This window comes from Aulonocara stuartgranti (assembly GCF_965226115.1).
Source record: "Aulonocara stuartgranti genome assembly, chromosome: 5".
Taxonomy (NCBI): domain Eukaryota; kingdom Metazoa; phylum Chordata; class Actinopteri; order Cichliformes; family Cichlidae; genus Aulonocara; species Aulonocara stuartgranti.
Window position 1 is genome coordinate 18,924,103 of NC_138943.1, and position 24,170 is coordinate 18,948,272.

General features: G+C 39.2%; 1 protein-coding gene across 2 annotated transcripts in view; it reads right to left on the reverse strand.

Moving 5' to 3' along the window:
- The window catches only part of cacna2d2b (calcium channel, voltage-dependent, alpha 2/delta subunit 2b), a 43,395-nt gene that overhangs the window by 10,779 nt on the left and 8,446 nt on the right, over positions 1-24,170 (reverse strand). For both annotated transcript variants that reach the window (XM_082532440.1, XM_082532441.1), the window contains exons 2-19: positions 21,351-21,432; positions 14,262-14,378; positions 12,130-12,189; positions 7,960-8,004; positions 7,441-7,576; positions 7,219-7,350; positions 7,047-7,104; positions 6,902-6,952; positions 4,031-4,130; positions 3,779-3,940; positions 3,553-3,663; positions 3,352-3,430; positions 1,457-1,506; positions 1,190-1,279; positions 1,020-1,085; positions 521-595; positions 348-422; positions 90-161 (exon numbers count right to left, since the gene is read on the reverse strand). In XM_082532440.1, the coding sequence (XP_082388566.1) occupies positions 90-161; positions 348-422; positions 521-595; positions 1,020-1,085; positions 1,190-1,279; positions 1,457-1,506; positions 3,352-3,430; positions 3,553-3,663; positions 3,779-3,940; positions 4,031-4,130; positions 6,902-6,952; positions 7,047-7,104; positions 7,219-7,350; positions 7,441-7,576; positions 7,960-8,004; positions 12,130-12,189; positions 14,262-14,378; positions 21,351-21,432 (1,561 nt within the window). The remainder of the gene's footprint in view (positions 1-89; positions 162-347; positions 423-520; positions 596-1,019; positions 1,086-1,189; positions 1,280-1,456; positions 1,507-3,351; positions 3,431-3,552; positions 3,664-3,778; positions 3,941-4,030; positions 4,131-6,901; positions 6,953-7,046; positions 7,105-7,218; positions 7,351-7,440; positions 7,577-7,959; positions 8,005-12,129; positions 12,190-14,261; positions 14,379-21,350; positions 21,433-24,170) is intronic.

Below are 24,170 nucleotides of genomic sequence, written 5' to 3' on the forward strand. Positions count from 1 at the left end.
TACATCCAGATGAACAGGATTACTTTTGGGGATTTACTTACCTGGATGATTGAGCATGCATCAACAAAACAGCTCTACTTGTTCCTCACCTCTTCTTTATTGCTGTCCTCCAACTCTGCGTCCAGGAAGTCCAGCGTCACAGGTTCTGGCAGATTCACAAGCTGAGAGGAGTTGAGAGAGAACGCGATATTAACACATAGCCTTATATTATTAATTATTCATCATCATCATCACTGATGCTTAAAACCCAAACCTAAAACTGCCCCATCCTCCAACTTTCTTCTTCTTAAAGCAGCTCCCCACAGAATAAATAAAGCATTTTACCAAATGAAATAGATTTGAATCACCTTTGGCTGGAGATTAGGATGAAGGAGCAGGTATCCGTTTGGATCGATGGCAAATATGTATCCGTTGGCCCCGAGCTGTGACAACCACAGAAAAAGAAGGAATAGCAGTGAAGAGCTGGTCTTCTTCGTCCATCTCAGCTTATAAATAAGAAAAATGTGACTTATGCACATACATTGTACCGCGGTGTGAGTCGCTTTATCTCATCAAGATGCACGTCGACTCCCATGACACCTAAAATCAGCTGATTCTTGTGAAAAAGACAAAACAGCAGCCGTACATTTAGTCATTTAAATAAATTGTTTATATATTGTTTCTATTCAAACTAGTTGTCACACTTTAAATGATGTGCTTATTTGCTTTTCCTGATGAAGCTGGAAGCAGCAGCCAATTAGAAAACTTTAGCAGCAGAAAGTCACCTCACCCATATGTAAACGTGTCCTTTCTATACAGACTGCTTCAATCACATGTAATATATTAGTAAGTATAGAAGCATCCTGATCACACTAATATTTGTTTTTGCCATACAAACATTAGTAATTGTAAATAATAAGTGATATTACACACTAGAGTTAAAGTCTGTATTTGTTCACTAAGACAAAAGGAAGAAAATAAGTAACTCGCAAAACCATCTCATCCACCTAAGCTCAAATATAATTATCCTGTTTTGTTACCTGTGAGTTTCCGTCCATGGTGAGATTAAAAACAGGCAAAGTCCCAGTTACTACCATGCCAAGACCCTGCAGAGTGCAAAGATAAAGTCCCAAAACATTTATTAGAAATTATATGAGCTTATTGTGTATTTAATGGATTAGGTATATTTGATGAGCTCATGCCGTCTCACCAGAGCATCCTGATACACATTGGTCCACTGAACCTGCTTGGCTTCGCTGCCTGCCAGAACCATGGGGCGTCCCAGCACGTCAAGGTACTCCTGACAAAACACAGAGATACGTGACAGGCCGCAGCTTGAAAACAACCGACAACATCAGGCTTCTGGGAGAAGGCTGAGCAAACAAATGAGCATAGATGTTTCTATAGGACGAGCGAGTGCCACAAAGAGAATGAGCAAACAGGCATCATCTGTATTAGAGGCACTAGACAAACCCACCTGGGTGTTAATCCTTATAGCGCAGATGGAACGGATCTCGAAATAGTAACCTGGCAAGCGGCGAAGAAAAAAAGACAACCAGCGAGAGAGAGAGAGCGAGAGAGAGAGAGAGCGAGATTGGAGATGTGTGAGCGGTTCTTTCAAAAAAAAAAAAAAATCAACAACACTGGAGTGGTGCTCATAAATATTCTAGATTTGACTGGATGATACTAGACCAGTGACTCAGCCTTTAAAATCCCACAGGTAGGAAGCTTAAAGAGCTTAAAGAAGAAAACTACTGAGCTTTAACACAGAGGTTTCTATATTCATGAAATTCAGTCAAGACCATTCAATCAGCTGGAAGTCTAAAATCTCCAATGACTGATCTCTTGATGGGATGAGGACTGAGACTGTTCAGTCCTCATCCTTAACATTCATTGTTTCAAATGATCCCACGTCCATATGCTTGTCTTTTTCATAATTCCAAACACATAAAAAAATGTATGGTGCATTTTTAAATATTCTGGTTGTCTTCCTGAAGACACAGCCTGACATATTTATTGTCTTTGCAAACTTTGCAAAGGGATTTCCTAGATTCTTAAAGAATTTGTAATGAAGGTTTGAAGGTCAAAGCAGTGAGACGCAGAGAGTTTAGCTCACAACGTTTAACGGCTAACAAAATATAACATGTGTTGCTCAGCTGATCTATTTTATAAAACCATCAATTATTCAGTCAAAACTAGCAAACCAGGAGGACACTGACAAGGCTTTTTCTCTTGGGTCAAAATATCACTCGGCGGGCATGAATTTTTCAAGGCGTTGGCAAATGCACCACATTCCCCCACGTTCTCGCCAAAGAGGTTTTCAGTGTCAGTGAGTAACTGTTGGGCCTTAAAATATCTACACAAACAAAACTGTGGTAGCGACCTCTCTGTGAGTACCAGCACCTCCTTAAAGTCAAGTCCTCTAACAGGATCAGTGTGTTTTACATTATGCTCGGTTATTTATTGGTTCTATTCTTATTTATTCCCATTCTTACAGATATTGATGTTTAGGATTTCTTATTCAACTCATAACAATGAGTAAAAACTTCTTCATGCAGCTGTTCCCTTTAAGGATGACCACTGAGGATCATTTGCCTCCATCTCACCCTATCCCTAGCATTCTCTTCTGTCACACCAACCCTCTGCGTGTCCTTCATCACTTCATCCATGAACTGTCATCAGTCGTCCACTATTCCTCCTGCCTGGCAGATCCATATTTAACTTTGTCCAGCATAGCCACTATTCCTCCTCTGCACATGTCCAAACCATCATAGCCTTGTCTCTCTAACTTCATCTCCAAATTGTTCACCCCGAGTTGTCCCTCTGATGTCATCATTTCTAATTCTGTCCCACCCGGGCAATTACGATGACAATCTCAGCATCTTCAAGTCTGACACCTCTAGCTCGGCCTCCTGTATTTGTGTTTGTGCCACAGCAAGCCTCACCACCATCTTATAAAGCTTTCCTTTCACTCTTGCTGTTGTCAGTCACAAATGACCCCTGATTTTCATCTCCACCCACTCTAACCTCCCTGCATGTCAGCTGCTTTGAATGCTTGACCCATGGTTGACCCAGAGTGTCATCAGAACCCTCTTTTGATGCCCTATTATATGCTTTTTGCTAGATCCTCAAAGACATAGTGCAAGTTCATCTAGCCAAACATTGCACACATTTCAGTGCTTTTTCTCGGCATGAAGCCACAAAAAACAAAAAAGTAGTAAAACTACAAATATTTTTATTTATCATTACCTTTTTTTATCAAGTGATCCACAGAATACATCCTCTCATCATCTTATCTTATCATCTCAAAACAGTTTTTAATACCATGGACTGAATCCTTTTGTAGTCTACAGTATATGAAGCTGAACTCACCTTTATTGGTGCACGCAATCCACTGTAAGGGTGTGACATCATAGTTATGCTGGCCCACAGAAAAGGTAAATACTCGAACCTGACATGGGTGAATAAAGAAAATGTCAAATTAACTGTCATAGGGTGATTAGACACTACAGAAACATCCTGCTCGAATGCAGGAGGTAATGGAGAGGTGTCTGATTAGCACGAGGAACTGACCGTTTTGTTGGGCCAGTTGTATTGCATGAAAACATCCTGAGCTCGGTCCTCTCCTCCGTCAGTAAACAGCATGATTATTTTATTGCAGTTAGCCCGGGGGACATTTGTTTTCTGAAAATTAGGAAAAAACAAAATGCACATGTCAGTCAATGCAGTAAAACTGCATGCAGAACCTTTATTTTATCACATAATGCCAAGTCAAACAAAATCAGTATAGATGACTTGCATTTAATAGCTGATTGAAGGCAAAGTGAAATCCAGACTTGTAGTCAGTGGTGCCTTTAGCCTGCATCTGCTGCACTGCATCCTTGAAAATCTTTTTGTTGCGCACATTAGCCTGGACTAGATGGCTAAAGCAAGGGACCACAGCCACAGCCTTCTCATTAAACTGAAACACAGGAGCAGACGCAGTTTGAAAACAACAGGGGAAATGATGGAAAAGCAGTGTTCAGATTCAGTAAGTGTAGCATATGCTAACCCTGGCCACATTGACGTAGTCATCGTCGGATAAAGTGTCCAGCATTTCCATCACTGACGCTTTGATCAGTTTCAGGGTGAGTCCACTGACACTGCCACTCCTGAGGAAACATCAGAATAAACATGCTTAAATAAATACTTGTGTGGAGACAAACAAAAGGCAAGAAGATAATTTTGTATGAGGGAATGCAAAAATTACGCATTTATGTGTCAAGAGTATTAACTAATCCTAAAGGTTTTGGCTCAGATGTAGTTAAAACTCGCAAAATGATGCTAAAGACGATCTAATTTTATCCATTTTTATGCCAATCGACAGTTGTGGAGAGCATAGACTGACACAGGGGTGTCAAATTTCAGGCTCAGGGACCAAAATTGGGTCAGCCAACACTTTAATTTAGCCCATTGAATGACTTTGGAAAATGTGAAAGAGGGCATAGATTTTGGAATTTCAGGTGTATTTTCATATGTTTTACAACCAAAGCATTCATACTATACCAAAGTAATTACAGTAAGTGATAAATAAACAATTAAATGACTAAAAAAAAACCCTCAGTTTTTTCACTACCTACTATGAAAAAAATAATTTTACTTTAACAATGTTTATACCACAAGTCAACAAAGACTGAAAACCTGAGACTTACTGCTGAAATTGCACCTTTTTTTATACTGAGGTATCTCAGGGATTAAACTTCTTCACACTCACAGGAAGGGCACTTTACTGGTTCACTGCTGTGCCTGATACAAGTATGTCTGGCAATATTCAATTCAATTTTATTTATATAGCGCCAAATCAAAACAACAGTCGCCCCAAGGAGCTCGAAATAAAAACTCAACAGAAAAGTTCTGTACTGTAACTGTAAAAGTCTCCTTCAAAGTGAAGATTCTTCTTCTTGAAAACTTTCAAACTCTCTTCGTGAGCCAGGTTTAAAATAATTCAAGAGGCCAGTTTAAAAAGAACAGAATAATTCATAATGCCTCCACTAAAGTCTTCAGTAGTGCTGCAAAATCTCTCCTGCTGCAGCGATTGATCGGCACTGATAAATATATTCAGTGGTTATATAATGGTACTTTTCACTCCTTTACTTTCCACTTCTGTTTTAATTTTGTACAGTTTGCATTCAACAAAACACAAATTTCTGCAGTACTAGTGGAAATGTGATCTCAAAAACTACAGTAAAAATGTGGCTAAAAAATAAAGCTCATGAATACTGCATGGAAGAATAGATCTGAAAATTTGTTTTTGCATTTTTTGCTATCCTGATGTACACGTGATGAGCAACCAGGTTTCAAACTTATGAAAGGTCTGCTGATTTCCCACATTGAGCTTAATAATGGGATTAACCTTGCAGCAAGTACCAATGAAGTATGTCCTTTTACCACAATAGCAACCATGGGAACAGCACAGCAACAAAAGACTGCTGTTCTCGAGCGTGAGTTTGAATTCACTCAGCAAAAAAAAGCAAAACATTAGTGTCTGCTCTGCCATACAAATACAAATGTTTCTGATTAAAGCAATACTTGAAAAACATTTATGAAATATACAAATTTGCAGATGACAAAATGATGCTACAGCCAACAGCTTGTTGTTAAACAAAATACCAAAAACAGAGAGCAAAATACCTCATCGAGTTTGGCCCTAAGGCAGAAGGATTTTACTATTAAAGCAGTATTTCACACTTTATCCAACATAGTGCAAATCATGCTGATGAAAATGTTCCAACAGAAAGGCTCACACAGTGAAAACAACCAGGCTGGACGTGCAGGAAGTTAAAACAGGCACTTTAAATTGCCAGGGGTGAGGGGAAAAAATCTATATAGCCTAATGTCAGAATATTTTGCGTATTTTACGATACATTATATCCATACAGGGACACCAAATATTGATATTTTGTTGCATAAATTAAAATACTCTGGGTCTACGAACTAGAGGACTCATCACGCCTGTAGGAGGTAATCTTTCTGGAAACAGTTGCAGTCTGACTTGGACTGACCGCCATCCCTTTTTCAAAGGTTTGCAAATAACTGCTGTTTACTCAGAGTGCCAACATGTTGCCATCAGTATGAATGAGACTTTATCAATAAGCATAACTCAAGGGGACTCAACTCAGCTAGCTGCTGGCTGGTTGTATTCTAGTAACATTCCTATAAAACAAGAAGATTGTTGAGTGCAAATCTAATCATTTTCAGTCTCTGTAGACTTTAAGAGATATGTGATGTTCTATGATCTATCACAGTTGCTGTATTATCAGAAACAGATTGCAAGTATTTGCCAACTTGACCACATTCAATCACGACTGATATCAGACTGACTGTCAACATTTAGCAGGTTTTAGTGACAGCTTGAACGTCTCATTTTGCAGCAAAAAAATAAATAAAAATTGGATTGAACAGATAATGACAAAGTTTAACTTTGAGGACATAACGTGTTTGAAACAGGTGATAAATCATATCAATATCACAAAATGTTAAAAATTGCAATAATATTGCATCATCAGAAAGTGGTTAATAAAACAACAACTAAAGGGGATCATAAAGCTCTAACCTTCAAAATTAAACAGGGAGCAAAATGAAAGAAGGGCAGAGGTGAAATTTGCATGTTTAACAGTGAGAGGCACACAGAGAAAAACTCAGGAGGGGCATAAGAAAAGTAATGAAATTCAGTAAAACGACTGGATGTTACAAGAAAAATCCGAGAATCAGAATAAAAAAAACCCACATGGGCAGAAAAAAGCGATTTCCTGGACTCTCTGTACATTGCCAGCCAGTCTAGCCTTTGCTTGTGTCCAGCTGTGATACTAAACTAAGATAACCATAAGAAAAATGAATGTTCATTCTCTGAATGGGTCAAAAGGAGTTTAGCAGAATTACTCACACGTCAACAAGGATGACCATGTCTTTGGGGGATGAGGCACCCTGGATGTACCTGTGGGGAACAAAGAAGAGGACACAAAACTTCATCTGCTTCAATCCAATGCATGCAGCCCACATGTAAACATGTTTAAAGCTGGAGCGCATACCAGGGCCTCCTCCTGACATCATACAGGTCAATTTTATCAGGAGCTTTCCAGGGTGTTGCTGCAAAAAAAAAAAAAAAAAAAACAGAAGAAAATATTCACGTCATAGTATTTACTTTGACTTTGGCTTATTCACCTCCTACCTGACAGCTGGAACCTAAAAACTAAAACCTACCTGGATAATAGCGAGTGACTCCTGTCGCGCTCCCAAATGCTTGCCACAGCAGTGACGGATCCTCTCGACTATTCTCCATGAAGACTTTCTCCAACGCCTGCGTCCAGTTCAGTTCGTTTAGAATGACGGGAGCTAATCAACAAACAGTGAAATATTTTAAATACACACCTTAACCTTAAGCTAATTGCAAACATGTCTTTACAGACTGGGGACTCTACTTACCTCCTTTATAAATATCCGTGGGAATCTGAACAGCTGTGTAGGAATAGTTGACATTATTCTTGAAGTTTGGGTCATACACAAACTCCAGCTTGATGTGAGAGGGATTTTCCACCTCTCCTTCTCCATCCATGGAATACTACATGAACAGGAGGACAAGCACATGAAGCACAAACACATTTCTCTCCCTAATATTAATACTGTAGTTGAGTCAATTCAGGCTAGGTCAAGTAAGTGTAAGCCAAATACAGTGGAACCTCGGATTGCGAGTAACTTGACCTACGAGTAATGAGCAAAAAACTCATAGTCAGTGACTTATATAGAAAATACCTTTAAAAATGATTTTTATGTGAATATTTTGGGAGCTCGGAGCGGTCCATCAATCATTTCTCATGGGGAAAATTCTCTTTGACATACGAGGGTTTTGGTTTGCGAGCAACAGCGAATCATACTCATAAACCAAGGTACTACTGTACTTAGTTTTTTTTTAATAAAAGTTCAGTTTATTTGTCCCTTACTCACATAATCCAGCTCTGCCTTGGAATCATAATAAGCCATGTCCAGCTCCTAGTAGAGAACAGATGGAGATATGAAGAGGCTGCAACTGTGAAACAGTTTGAGGACAAGTAATCATATGCATGCATGTGTCAAGTCTGTCTCTGCACAGTTCTTCATAAGCGTAGCCACTACTTAGAATGTATGTTCATTTAAAATGATGCCCATCGAAAGTCCAAAACTGCATTTTTTAAATACTACAACCTTGTTTACAAACAAACAAACAAACAAACAAATTAATGTCTTTTTAATAATTTAAGTAATATTTTTTAAAATTATATACAGAATTAAATGTGGTCCGATGCTGCTGAAATAAACAAGGCCACTCACTGATGAGTACACTTGTGAACATTCACTCTGAGATGAGTTTCTTTCAGCTATCTGTAAGAGTGACCTTCTCTGTTCTTTATATTTTATAAAAAGTGGACAAGCTACCTATACATGTTCATGATTTAGAGTTGTGCATACTCCTACTAAATCTGTATTTATCGTTCACATTCTCAGACATGCAAGTCACTCATACCTGCATACAACCCCCGTACGAGCATGGATGCCGTACGTGTGCTGATAACTAGCTGGATGGTCAGAAATGTTTTCTATATTGTCTGAAGTTTCAGGAACTTGCTGAAATGCTTTTTTTTATTCATGGTAGGATTTCAACATGCTTTTGTGGATAAATCATCAAAAAGTTCCAAGGCAGTCTCATTTCAAATACTGTAAAATGCCTTTATTCTTATAGGACGGTCAGGTTTACCTCAAAAAAAAAACCCCAAAAAACCCCCCAATGCATTTCAGCAGGCAAGCCTTGTTATAGTTGTTGCTCTTAGTTAAATGTAGATGCAGAGACAATGTTAGCAGACATGTTGAATCACTGAATCCCATGACTATAGACCATGTAATGCCACCTAATGATTTTCTATTGTCGTTGACTGAATGGACGTTAACTAACAACATTAAACAGTATTTAAACAGACCAAAGGATGTGCTATGGAGGCTTTTTCAGTCCCCCTTAAGCAGGTGTATAACTGGGTCAAAGGGAAGAAAACTGTTAAATTATAAAAGAAATATTTGTTTTTTTCAAACACATTATTCAGAAAAAGATTGTTTGTCTTAATCTGGATCATGTTTTTTAAAATAAAATCAATCCCAATTTTAAATTATTTTAGTGTACAGCAGGGAGAAAATAAAATTCTTATATCTTATAACCTTTAAAGAGAATAAAGGGACTTTGCATACATCTGTATTTAGAAAATTAACAGATAGAAACATTATGGTACACGCCAGCAGCTTTCACCCAAAGTGGCTTAAAGAAAATGTCCCTTTTGCTCAAATCTAATGAGTGAGGACAGTCTGCACCCAGGAAAAGGACTGTGAGGCTAAATCTAAGGAAATAGCGTTTTCAGGAACATAGATATAGAAACACTATCCAACACCTGGACACACAAACCTTATTAGTTCCAAAACTAATAAAACATGAATTAGTCTTGGGGGAAAACATGCAGTACAGAGGGAAAGACAAATAAACATATAATGACAGGAATTGGGGTATTATTGGGAGTGATGATGTAATGACCCAGATCTCCTCTGAACCACCATTGATCAGTTTTAGGAAGACTCTCATCCTACACAACAAACTGGTACACACCAATCAACAACCAGACTCCCAGGAACATGGCTGTGCCCAAAACCTAGAGAATCCTGTTTGATAAATCATGACGTTCTTTCGTGACTTAGCTCATGTGTATCTTTTCCAATGAGCACCTCAAATAGAAGCAGTTTGAATCCAGGGATTTGAGACTGTGTTGTTTTCTGTCTCTCTCGGTCAGGCCCCTCTCCAGGGTGTACCCCACCTCTTGCCCAGTCACAGCTGGGGGGGGGACAGGCACCAGCTGTTCCGAGACCCCAAGCTGGATGCACGGATCCAAAACATTTTTTCCCAGAGAGGAGTAACAGCCCAAAAAATGATTCCTCCATCCATAAAATGTTAACAAAAAGCACAAGAGCTTTCCAAAGTAACACTTTCATCTAAACAGCAGCCAAAAAAAGTACAGAAGTCTTTAGTTTAAAACTACATTTAAAAAAAAAGGAAAAGCTGCATTTGTGATGCTGTAACCACCAAATGTTTCCTATTGTTCGGTACTGTTTTCTGTTCAGCACTCTCACATTACAAATCAGTAGACAGGCTGTTAGGCTTGTGTGGAGCATCGCCATCTGTTACTGTCTTTACTTCAGAGTACGCGTGACATCTACACTGAGGTGGATGTGTTCCTATTTTTGGCCTGTTCTGATTACCAGATTTGATCTCCAAAGAGCGCCTTAGCCTAAATCGAGCTTAACATGACAACTCCATCAATCTGCCGTTAGTCATCCTGTTGTTAGTAATATAAAGTTTTAGCACCTCTGAAAACACCGAGCTATCAGTCAGTGTTCTTTTTCAGTCAGTCCAAAGAAATGATGCTGCTCATCCAGCATGTTAACTTCTCCTATGAGCTCTGCTTCTTCTAACATTAATCTGTCAGCAGCGATAAAGGATAGTTTCATTCATATATGATAAAAAAGGAGACGTTTAGGATTTACTCAGATCGTCTCTTCAGTCTGTCTCTTTCTCATCATGCCACCTTTATGTATAACAATATGCTTGTTCCTATCTTTGCTAAGAGACAGATGAGAAGATGGGTATCACTCTTATATCCCTCTGCTAAATATAGAGCTCCACGCTAAGCAGGCTGGGTTGCTCAGCTTAGCATACATACTGGTTACAAGTGGAAACAACACCATCTCTATACAAATATTTATTTTTAAAAAACCCAAAGAGTAAAATTGCTAATCTTTGCTGATAAGGCCTTTTTACTTTCAGACTTTATATAGCACCAAATCACAAAAACAGTCCCATCAAGGTGCTTTTTACACTAAGGTAAAGCTCCCACAATTATGGAGATAAAACCCAATGATCAAACGACTCCCTTTAAGCAAGCACTTGGCAACAGTGAACTCCCTTTTAACAAGAACAAATCTCTGACATAACTATGCTCATTTAGTAGCAGCCATCTGCCACAACCGGACTCAGCTTACAGAGATGGAAAGAGCATCTTTGAATGCACAGCATATCCAGGCTAATGGTGATGGTGTAATGGTGTGGGGGCTATTTACTTGGCACACTTTTGGCCTCGTAGTATTGATCATCATTTAAAAACTCCAGCCTACGTGGCCATGTCCTTCCCTTTATGTTAACAGTGTACCATCTTCTGATGATCAAATCACTTTGCCTACATTCAAAAACAGAGAAGAAATGAAAACAACGGCCAGTTAAGACGTGGAAATCTAACTGGGAGCCTAAGGCAACAGTGTCTACTCAGATTGTAGCGGATGAGCAAAAACATGTAGTCCTTTGAAATCACAGGGGAATTCAGTGCCTCTGAGAAGGACGTGAGAACCCATGTGAGAGGATGAGGTTAATCCCGTCTCATTTTGTCGGGGAAATGAAGCAGACCGAGTGGAAAAGTGGAATGCCAATGTGTGTAGGACTCAAAAGAACCACACGGCTGAGTGCACTCAGTCATCTGTTTCAGCCAGACGAGCGCAGCGCAGAGGGATCCACTCAGCTGCCTGGTGTAAATGTTTCTTTCTCAGGTCATCCCGTTTAGAGACACAGGGCTGAGAACATACCCCTGAATTATTTTATTCAGTGAATTCAAGATAAAATTGTACCGTTTCTAATATGTGAGGAAATGTGTGATGACAAGTATAATGACATGTGCTTTTTTTAGGGAAACAATACAGTGATTACAATAATATATATTATTGTAATACACTGTATTGTTTCCCTAATTTTTTAATTGACACATTTTCAAGTATTTCAAACATATAATTTTTTTGAAAAAATAATTTCCCCTTGAAATTACTATAGATTGACTCAAATCCACTACAGACACAAAAAACCTTATGAAGAAAAGTAAAGACGAATACGTTGAAAACAAAAACTCACCAAGGCCTTACAAGTAATTAAAAAAACACATTTGGAAATGGAAAGTAAAAGAAATGGAGCTGAATTGGCTACATGCACAACTATCAAAGCTATAAACTGAGTAACATTATATTTCTAATTTAAACTGAGAATATAATGTTATTGAGACTTACCTTGATTTCATCCTGCCACAGATGCTCCCGCTGGAGCCGCTCTGCTTCACTGGCTAACCTCTACAGAGACACAGCCACATTAGACAAGCAATGTTCAATTTCTCTAATCAGATGATTTTGGGGGAAGGTCACAATTAGACAGACTTAATCAGACTTGTGTTAACTGGTGTTTGTAAATGATACTGTGGTCCTGCATTTTGCAGGACATGAAATGGGTTCTCAATCTAACTTTTCTGTCTTTGCTTGCATGTGCGCTATAAGCAAGTAACATTTGTATCTGTAGGTCATATCTTTACAAAACTTTTTTTTAGGTTTTGCACAAACAGCATTGTACAAAAGGACAGAGAAATGGATTGCATGTAGCCATGTGAAAATAAACTTCACCCTCTATCATTTCTAAGGTTTTAGGTATAAAGAGTTTAATTTATAAATTTAATTTAATTAAAATTTGATTAAAAAATCATCTGTTCTTTAAAAGGTTATAAAATTAAGTAACTATAATCTGCTGATATTCTGTATTTTGTTTTTGCTAAGCATGGTGCTCTAACTTATGTGCAAAAATCTCCACTTTATTCTGGTTTATACAAATGATGTTGCAAAGACCTTATGGTTTGTTTAGATGCAGCTGTCCAACCCTAAGCCATGCTGTTCATTTTAGAGAGAGGAGGCTTTGTCCTGGCAGCCCCTCCAAACAAAATGTACTTTTCTCAAATGTACTAATGCTAACTGTCACAGTTTCTCTAAGCTTTGCTCAGGCAAATGGACTGATTCTTATATGGCGCTTTTCTAGTCTCCCGGAGTACTCAAAGCGCTCTATACAACATGCCACATTCACCCAATCACACCCATTCTCACAAGCACTTAGTGCTTTCTAAGTACATTCACACACATTCATTCATAGGCAAGGCAAGTTTATTTATATAGCACAATTCAACAACAAGGTGATTCAAAGTGCTTTACAGAGACATTAAAAAACAAAAACAAATAAAAAGCATGATTTAAAATTGATTAAAAAAACAGTAGATAAAATCAGTAGTTAAAATGTAAGTTTTGAAATTTAAGCTTAAAAGTGTGGATTTGGTGTTTTATTCAAATGCAGCTGAGAACAGGTGAGTCTTCAACCTGGATTTAAATAATGTGTTTCAGCTGATCTGAGGCTTTCTGGGAGTTTGTTCCAGATATATGGAGCATAAAAGCTGAATGCAGCTTCTCCGTGTCTGGTTCTGACTCTGGGAACTGATAAAAGACCGGATCCAGATGACCTGAGGGATCTGGAAGGTTCATACTGGGTCAGGAGGTCACTGATGTATTTTGGTCCTAAACCATTGAGAGCTTTATAGACCAGTATCAGAACTTTAGTATCAGAACTTTAAAGTCTATCCTCTGACGGACAGGCAGCCAGTGTTAAGACCTCAGAGCTCCGATGGATGCATTGGAGAGCAACTCGGGGCTAGTATCTTGCCCAAGGATACTTGGCATGCAGATTGGAGGAGCCAAGGATCGAACCACCTTCCGATCAGTAGATGACCTGCTCTACCTCCTGAGCTACAGCCACCCCAGCAAATTCACCACTCCAGCAAAGATTGGCAGCTGTTTTGAGGCTTTTACCTTTGTGAATAACATTTCTCGCTATATTGGAAATGGTTTTATAATCCTTCCCAGATTGACAGCAGCAGCAATAATTGTTTCTCTGAGATCATTGCTGAAATCTTTTCCTCCTTGGCACTGTGCTAACACACAACTGAATGCTCCAGACCAGCAAACTGATAGATCTTTTTCTTTCAGAGAGGTGCACATACTTGATGATGTTAACTGGGTATATTTGATTATCAACACCTCTTAACTCCCTTAGATTTAGTAAATGTCTTGTTAGACTTTCACACACTAATTCTGCAGTTTGATTTTTGGTAATTAAATAAGGACACGGCATAATATGTCACGAGTTGCTGTGCATCTGAGATTGTATTTATCTAATATTAGAAAAATGAGAAGGACCAGATTATTTTATGTTGTGATAAGTAAGGCGTTTCTTTTACACGTTTTTTAAAGCAACATCGTATGATTATGGCATTAAGAAATTAATATTTAAAAATCACAAGACAAAAATATAAAACTTGAGGAAACATACTTACATCAAGTGCTTTGCGCTTTTTAGCCAGAAGTTTCTCAATATCCGAGGCCACTTTTTCAACAATCTTGCGAGGCTGATTCTTCACCAGACTAAACCGACGCCTTTCTTCATTGTATATCTGTAAAATTTGAATGGACAGCTGTTAAAAACGTGCAACATGTGCATCGAGTGCAAACCTCCCTCCTGCTGACTTTTCCAGAGATACGTTATCTATGAATAAATCGTTTTTTTCATGAACCTGCAGAATAAAAAAGGACACTGACAGAGTGTCTGAGACAGAGCTGTAAGATTCAAAGTTCGACAATATGCGAAAGCTCATCTGTTCATTGAAGGCGCACTTGCTGTGTCTGCGTGTACAGTCCAATTCTAAGATGTCTCCATTCATGCATAAGTATTTATGAACACTGTGTTAACACACTGAAGCGCCCAAAGTAATTTTATGAGCAATCATCACCATGTCATAAAAAACATATAGAAAGTAATCTACATTAGAGTTAATTTATGCTTAAATTAAAAAGGCATATTTGTATCACACAGCGGACTTTCTACAAATTAGATGCATGTTATACACATGGGGGTCTTAAGCTTGATACACCCAAATGACGCTCTTAATGCTTTTCTCTGCAGGGTCTGAATTTGAATTAGGCCGCACAGAGAAAGTTAAATTCAGAGCACCTGCCGTACAGCTTTGGTACAGCCACAGAAAGTACACAAGGAAACTTTACAGGTCAGTGGGAGACATCTGGGAATCACACTGGATAGATAGTGGGTGGAGCTGTATTGAGTAATGATTTTATTTAGGAGCAATACCTTCCACAATATTTGTCTTAGAATCATTTCTGCTCTGTTAGAGCTTAAATCGTGGCCACACTGCTAGTGCTGGTTTAGGCCCTTTTGCCTTCTGCCTTAATTTTTAATGGCGCTAATTCATCAAGGTACTGAAAACATTCTGGTTCATATTGACATGACAGCATCAAAGAGTTGCTGTAGATCTGTCAGGTACACATCCATGATGAGATTTTCCTGGTCCACCACATCTCTAAGGTGCTCTATAGGATTGTGTAAAGTAGTCAGACTCGAACGTCAAGGAAGGTGGTAGGGAAGCAGACTCAGCAGACATTTCGGGTTTCCAGAGGTGAGCAATTTATTTACAGTGAACCCCATCCTACATGAAACTTAACAAAACGTCCCCTCCAAACTTAATTAACAAAACAAAAAATACATCGATTTGGTAACTCAGCTCGCCTCTCCTCTCTCATCTGAGCCTGGCAGAGACTTACTATATTGTAAGAATAGATTATTGTAGTATTAGGGATTTAGTTGTATTAACGATAGTAAAGCATTATATTCGTTATTCATTTAAGTAGGCCATAGGTCAAGCTGCTAAACACTCACACATAGAGAACACACACAGAATTGGGAGAATAAGTCAGATGTGTATGTGAGAAGCAGAGGCGACAGAAAGGAGAACACAGTGTGCGAAGAAATGTGCAACAAGGACACGAGATAGGGAGACAGCAGATAGACAGGCATTAGCAGGCGCCTAGTTTTGAGAGACAAAGGTTGGTGACTTCTGTGTCAATGTGTGCTGTTGGGGCCAAACCTATGGCGTTATTTTTGTGCCACTATTCTGAGCGCATGTAAAACAAATTTGCAGGTGCAAGTGCTGCATTTTGAGAAGAAATTTATTTACAGCGAAGAAAAGCTAAATTTGAGTGAACAAAATTCATTGCTGCGTGCAAAAAATGTATTTCAGTGTTTGCTATTATCCATATACACTCAAAAACTGAGCCCCTCTCGCTCAGTTTTTGCATCTGCGCTTGCTCGCAATGTGCTGCTTGCGCTATCAACATTTCTGCCCATGCACGTTCAGCTCTTTCTGTACATCGTTATATTTATGCCACAAAATCAGCAAATCACAGACTTGGATGTAAAAAAAAATCTGATTGGCTGTTTTGGTCTCCAATCAGCTCGAAATGACGAAACGCAATATCCCAGAATCCATTTCGTCCAAAACTCAAACGAGCCAGTCAGATTTTTTTGCATCCAAGTCTGTGATTGGTTTGGTTGGTTTTGTGACACAAATATAACGGTGTACAGAAAGAGTTGAACGCGCACGGGCAGAAATGTTGAGAGCGCAAGCAGCACATTGCGAGCAAGCGCAAATGCAAAAACTGAGCAAGAGTGGCTGCTATTGTGTGTGTGTGTGTGGATAATAGCAAACGCTGAAATACATTTTTTGCACGCAGCTTTTCTCCGCTCAAAATAAATTTCTTCTCAAAATGCATTTTGATGATTGATGCTGAACTGTGAAAATCAGTCAAGAGCCGTCTGTGTGCATGGGTGTTTGTCTTCCTCACTGGCAGAACTCAGGTGGTGAGGATGGGTAAGTGCATTTCCAACAGCATCACCATCAACACGAGAGCGCCATAGGGATGTGTCCTCTCGCCACTGCTCTACTCCCTCTACACTTCAGACTGTGTGGCCACCCACAGCTCCAACACCAAGTTTGCTGACGACACAGTGGTGTTGGACGCCATCTCCAACAACGATGAGGCGGCCTACATGGATGAAGTGAAGAATCTGGCATCATGTTGCCAGGACAACAATCTCCAACTGAATGTTGGCAAGACCAAGGAGCTGGTGGTGGACTTCAGAAGGAGTCAGCACAGAGACTACAAGCCCATTATCATCAATGGAGCTCCAGTGGAGAGGGTGCAGTCCTTCAAATATCTCAGTGTCCACATCTCCTCAGACCTGACATGGTCTGCCCACATTCAGGTCCAGACCAAAAAGGCTAGGCAGCGCCTGTACCACCTACGACAACTGAGGAAGTTCAGGGTCTCTCCAAAGATCCTCAGGATTTTCTATACAGGCGCTGTGGAGAGCATCCTCACACAGAACCTCACATCCTGGTTTGGGAACAGCTGTGTTAGGACCAAAAAGCTCTTCAGAGGGTGATCCGTACAGCAGAACGCTGCTGCAGGATTGCTCTCCCCCCACTTCAGGACACCTACACCAGGAGATGCCGGACAAATGGAGAGCATTGCAACTGCTCATCCACTTTGTCACAGATTGAAGCCATTTGAGTACAGTGAAGTTTAGATGGTGTGGTCGTCTGCTGCTGTAGACCATCTGCTTCAACATTTGTTTGTTTTTTTTAGTTATTTTTGACTCTTCTTATTAGCACAGAGTGTTTAACCTCTGACTTCTGATCAATAAGACATTTCTCAACCAGAGAGCTACTACTTTAACAGGTCACCTTTAGTCTACATGAACCAAATGCATCAAGTTGCTGCCATGTTATTGGCTGGTATTGGCTAGATATTTGCATTAACAGGCAGTTGAACGGGTTTATCTATCCCACATGCAAAGATGTCGGAGAAAGAATTAAGATAAGCCAAAAAGAAACGCAGTGCTCTGGATGAATCTGTTTGGCAAGCATACATACAGACTGCAAGAGGACTTTTCCACTAAAATTTGCTTTCTTCCCTAACTTTAAAATGTCCCAAATGTTGAATACTGACCAGATGCTTTACTGGCCCATGCTGCACAGATGGGAACATGCAGCAATGGGTGTTTCTGTGAACTGTGCTGTCTGTGAAGAACTAGGTCTTGTGTAGAATCCATCAAGGAGCACCACTGAGGACACGCATTATGTGGGTAAAACATAGACAACAACCATGTAGGAACATAAGTATTGAACCTGGTAGCATTTTCCTCATTAAATATATTTCTAATAGGGCTATTGAGATGAAATGCAAGTCAGGTGATTGATCGGGTCGATCTATCAGCTTCATGAGGACACACATATGATTTTCTCTTAGTATTTAGGTATGAAAACAAAACCAACAGCACAAAGAGACTTTAAAGCAATCGCCACAGTGATTCTACTTTAGAAACAGGAACAGAAACTGAACTACTATAAGAAGTGGTTCTTATTCCCAGCCTTAGTGCTCACTGCAACATTCATATCCAACACTATCAGTACATTTTGCAACAATACGGTCACTACAGTCTTGACAGAGCTTTTTGCTTTTACTCATAAAGAGATGCTTCTTATGTGACACCGTGCCAAAGAAAAACCTTTTCATGGGCCATCAAATAGGACTGAAGCCTCTAATATTCCAAATGAATATGGGGTAGGCCTGCTTTTAAAATAGCAGCTGGGGCTTTTTTTTGGGGGGGGGGGTTGGCTTTGATAAAACAATTTATACCTGTGTCATTCCACTTTATTACACATAAGTTCCTTTTTGGACTTATTTGTTTTGATTTCTTTCTATGTCTAGATTACATCAGAAAATTTCACATCTATAGCCCCATTAAAAATGTTTAGTGTGAAAATGTTGGCACGTTCAATGCTTATTTTCCCCTCTGCATACAAGCTGCTGGTCCTCAACATAAGTTCAAACTGAAATAGCACTAAGTCTTAATGGATATCCACTAAAAATTTTGACATCTATGGTTAAAAGACAATAAATTTAGTAATTTACCATGATAAAGAAAAGGTTCTGTTTTCCCCATATTGATTTGCTTTGTGCAATTATATATAAAACTCATAACAATCCCATTATCATCTGTTGTTTATGCTACATAGCCAGTGTTATTGTGCTAACATACTGATACTTCTTGTCGGTACAGAGTCACATCGTCCTTCGTTCTTTTCTGGAATGAGCTGCCATTTTGACTGATTTAAGAACCAAATACTCTTACATAGCAGATGTTGAAGTGACCTATTTCATAGAAGCACCTTTTTATTCAGTGAAATGTATGGAACATATGAAAATGTCACTTCAGAAAGGTGCAAGAACTGGACAGTCAGGATGTTAGACCTAACTGACCACAGCAACGTTAACATTGCCATTGTGAACACGTTAGCATTTAAGCTCAAAACAACAACAAAATTTCTAGGAGAGCTGCAGACTTTTTAACCTTATTACTTTTGATGGCTTGTACAAGGTGTCTTAATTTGACCTATAAAGATGTGTCGGCTTTCTTTAAGACTAAAAAAATGCTGATTTGTTTGAGTTCTTTCCTGTTTCTGCCAGCAGAAAGAACTAGAAACCTAAAGTCAAGTGAGAATAGAGTTATATTCAAGTTCTAGTTAGCCTTGGGGTTCAGAAGAACTGAACTGAATTCAGTATTCACAGAGTTTATTATTAGAGTTTAGGTACTTGAGTTTTCTTGTATATTGGTTCATTGTTTTAGCCTCATCAGTGTTTCATGATCTGTGATTTTCCTTATCTCAGTCTTTAGTTTAGTTGTTTCACTTTGTTAGTTATTGTCTCTCATATCTTGTTTTGAGTTTTACGTTCAGTCCTAAATTGTTTCAGCTCTGCCCCACTTCCCACCCATTTTTATATTCTCCTCTGTGTACTTATGGTCCTTTCATTATTTAACATTATTTATAATTACCATATCATTCGCATGATGATTCCTGATCTTATATTCCCAAAGTGTCATGGTAACCAGTGTTTTTGGAATTTTACTGATACTTTCATGCCTCTCAAATTAGGCCTCAAGTTACCACTCTACACCCAGCTAACTGTGACAGCTGTAGTTATCTATAAATTTGAACCCCTTGTTTAGGAATTAAAATGATGCCTGACGTGAATAACGGTTTCCTCACCAAGAGAAAACTTTCTAAGCAAAGGAGAACAATCTTGAACAGATCTGCAGTGTTTTAAAAGCATGGCGGGATTAATGAGGATTGAATGAACAAGTGAGTTTCACATCAAGGCATTACTGCAGGCTGACCATCTGCTATGGTGTGACACAAACAGAGAGGACACGTGCCACTGCTCTCTGCTGAGGGAACGCCCCCACACATCTCCTCAGAGCAGGGATCACTTGCCCCCTACAGATGATCTTTGTTCCTGGTCTCTGGCACTTGCCTTCAGAGGGACAACCCCTCCCAGCCACCTGTTACACTAAATAATGTTGAAAACATGCTGGAAATGAAAAGTAAAAGAAAACTGAATACACTCCTAATGACAGTCTACCAGATCACTGTGAACAATTAGACAAAAATAAAAACAAGTACAATCTGGACTTACCTGCAGTCAGTGAATGTAACAAATCAAAATCCCATTTTGTAAAAAACCTTCAGTGGAAATGTTTTTGGGGGGGTTTTTTTTCAGCCTTTTGCTTACACTATTTTAGGGTGCAACTGAGCTACATTTCCACATTAAAATGTTCTTTTATTTCAGTAAACAAACAACTTTTATTTTGAGTTAATCCTAAGTATAAAATATTTATTAGGAATTCATCATTTACTTCTGTATGAGCAATGCTCACTAAAAACTTTGATGTCCAACCTTCAGCTGGAAAAAGCAGAGTTGGAATCTGAGATCCAAGTTGACTGGATATTGTTTAGAACCAGAACTAGAACCATTTAATATGGAATTTAACGCACAGAATCAGAATCAAAAGACCCTGGAATAAGATTACTCTAATGCACCTGTAATGTAAAAATCAATCATTAATGACTTCCAACTCAGAGCTTAATGGAAAATACCTGTTATGTGTTCAAAAATGAACAGTTTCAATATTAACACAGTTATTATATGATCAGCTCATGAAAGGCCTAAATTAGTATTCATGAATGTAGGTGTTATTAAAGCTCTTGATTTCATGAAGCTCAATTCAGATATTCTAAATCTAACCACTGTAGGTGTGTGTTGAGGCATCTCTTTCACTTTCAGGTGTATAATCCAGTGCGCGCAAAACTGATAATTATTGTAAACACAACGCAATACAAAATTATGTATCTAAAATGTCTAAAAGCAGAGTATATGTACTAAAAATAACGGCTAAAGAGAAAAGATGTAAGAGAAAGATTTATGGCTGCTCTGAGAAAACATTATTTTTTGTTATTGGCTCTGCAGGGATCCCAGAAAACCACCAAACAAGGAAACAAAGAGGTTTAAGTGAGACAGACTGTGACTGTTTTCTGTTTTTTTGCACCTATTTAGCTGCGGATCTTCAACTTAATGGAGTTACAGTCAATTTGCGCGCTGACCTCTCCGCTCGGTGCACTTCTTATTGAATTTATCCAACACTGTGATGAATGAGAGAAGCAGACACTCACCCCTTTCAACTGCTGAGCTCCAGTGATGTGCTGAAAGACTCTGTCAATCTCCTGCTCGATACGCCTGGCCCAGTGCATCATCCTGTGGATAAACACCGGAGGCTGACTGTCACACAATGCAAAACAAATGAAACAGAGAGGTGTATCTGTTTCACAGAAACAATCAGTGATGTAACAAAAATAGCAGGAAACTGCACACAGATTACCACATCTTTTATGCAAACATGCTTCATTTTTCTTGCAGCAACAGAGCGAGAGAACAGCTTTTTTGGTCAGTGTGGATGTTTTTTATGTCGCTCTTGCAACCATCTGTAATTGCATATGATTTGCAAGCTTGTCTGTACTTAATATAAGTATTTATTTCTTTAATTGTTATATAGTTTGGATATATGTTTAAAAAATATGCATCCACACTGCAATTATAATGGCTTCCAATGCAGCAGAGTAAGCAGAAAAACATTATCACTGGTAATTGTTTTTGAACTTATCTGCACAAATCTGTCTTTTCTTGTTTTTGTATTTCGAAAAACTCAATGTGTGTTTGAATATCTTTTAAAAGGCAACATTATAGCCACAAACTATCAATGAAATTTGCATAATGACTGACACCAGCCCACTGAAGGAACAATGGGCAATCTTACTGTTTATAAGATTGGGGAAACCTGCAGTCAGCTGAGACTGAAGAAGTCACTCGGATGAGTGACGAAACGTTTCTCCCACAAAATGCCACGTCCGGATGAACAGAATCAACTTTTGGAGAAAGTGCTTTATACTACAAGCTACACTCACATACTCAGTGTCTTCCCTAGTAACGTTTCAAGATGCGAACTGGTTAATCCAAGAAATCCCAATAAACTAAAACTTCATTCATTATTTTCTATTCGATCAAAAAACAGAAACCTATACTCGTATCAATACAGCAGAGACACTATTTGTCAGATTTAAACAGACACTGTTGGGAGGAGTATTCTCGGGCTCACTTTCACACAGTATTCCCTGTATGTCCATGATCCAATCTAATATGTATCCAGTGTAATCCTCACATGAGACCGGACGATATTTAATTAAAGGTGAAACACAAAACAAGCAGTCAAAACTGAAAACCTGGGACACTGTGGAATAAAAGCCAGTGATGATCAGGTTTGACCTTAAATTTGACCTTGATGGTGTTACATAGTGTTTGAAAGGGAAAAACATTTAAATACACTATATGTAAAACACAGAAATGGCACCAAACCTTCTCTACTTTTCATCCTACTGATTTTGTTGATTTTGATTTTCTGCATACGCATTCAGCATATACAAATCTCTAGCTGTTTTCACACATCTACTGCAGCCCTGAATTTTTCAGAATTTGTTTTCAAGACACAGACATCAGACATTTAAAGGTGTCCAAACTGCTCCCTAGCACAAAGACCATATGACTCATGTTGGGATACGTCTGATACACGGGTGGGTTAAATGGTCATCATGCAGGCTCCCTCCCTTAACCCAAATGAAGCATGAATTTGTCTGAAGTGGGCTGCTCCGTTTTGAGTGCTTTGTTATGTGAGAAAGGGCCACGGACCTCAATTCAACACCTCCTCCGCCTCTCCATGTGGAGTTTCCCTAATTGACAAGTACTGCCCATAAAAGAAAAGTAAACATTGATGCTCTGACATTGGGGACAGCTATTTTGAAAACATTAAAAATGTTCTTTAGGGGAAAACGCACTTGTTTAGAGATGATATATCACTAATTACTTCTATACTGTCAGTCCACCTACCACACAAAGGTTAATTCATGACTAAAATAATTAGGTTGGAGTCAAATCGTCTTTTTATGCCTGGAAAGGTTCCTACAGTGGGGCAAAAAAGTATTTAGTCAGCCACCGATTCTGCAAGTTCCCCCACTTAAAATGATGACAGAGGTCAGTAATTTGCACCAGAGGTACACTTAGACTGTGAGAGACGGAATGTGAAAAAAAAATCCATGAATCCACATGGTAGGATTTGTAAAGAATTTATTCGTAAATCAGGGTGGAAAATAAGTATTTGGTCACCTCAAACAAGGAAAATCTCTGGCTCTCACAGACCTGTAACGTCTTCTGTAAGAAGCTTTTCTGTCCCCCACTCGTTACCTGTATGAATGGCACCTGTTTGAACTCATCATCTGTATAAAAGACACCTGTCCACAGCCTCAAACAGTCAGACTCCAAACTCCGCCATGGCCAAGACCAAAGAGCTTTCGAAGGACACCAGGAAAAGTATTGTAGACCTGCACCAGACTGGGAAGAGTGAATCTACAATAGGCAAGCAGCTTGGTGTGAAAAAATCAACTGTGGGAGCAATCATCAGAAAATGGAAGACATACAAGACCACTGATAATCTCCCACGATCTGGGGCTCCACGCAAGATCTCATCCTGTGGGGTCAAAATGATCATGAGAACGGTGAGCAAAGATCCCAGAACCACACGGGGGGACCTGGTGAATGACCTGCAGAGAGCTGGGACCAAAGTAACAAAGGTCACCATCAGTAACACACTACAACGGCAGGGAATCAAATCCCGCAGTGCCAGACGTGTTCCGCTGCTGAAGCCAGTGCATGTCCAGGCCCGTCTGAAGTTTGCCAGAGAGCACATGGATGATACAGCAGAGGATTGGGAGAATGTCATGTGGTCAGATGAAACCAAAGTAGAACTTTTTGGTATAAACTCAACTCGTCGTGTTTGGAGGAAGAAGAATACTGAGTTGCATCCCAAGAACACCATACCTACTGTGAAGCATGGGGGTGGAAACATCATGCTATGGGGCTGTTTTTCTGCCAAGGGGACAGGACGA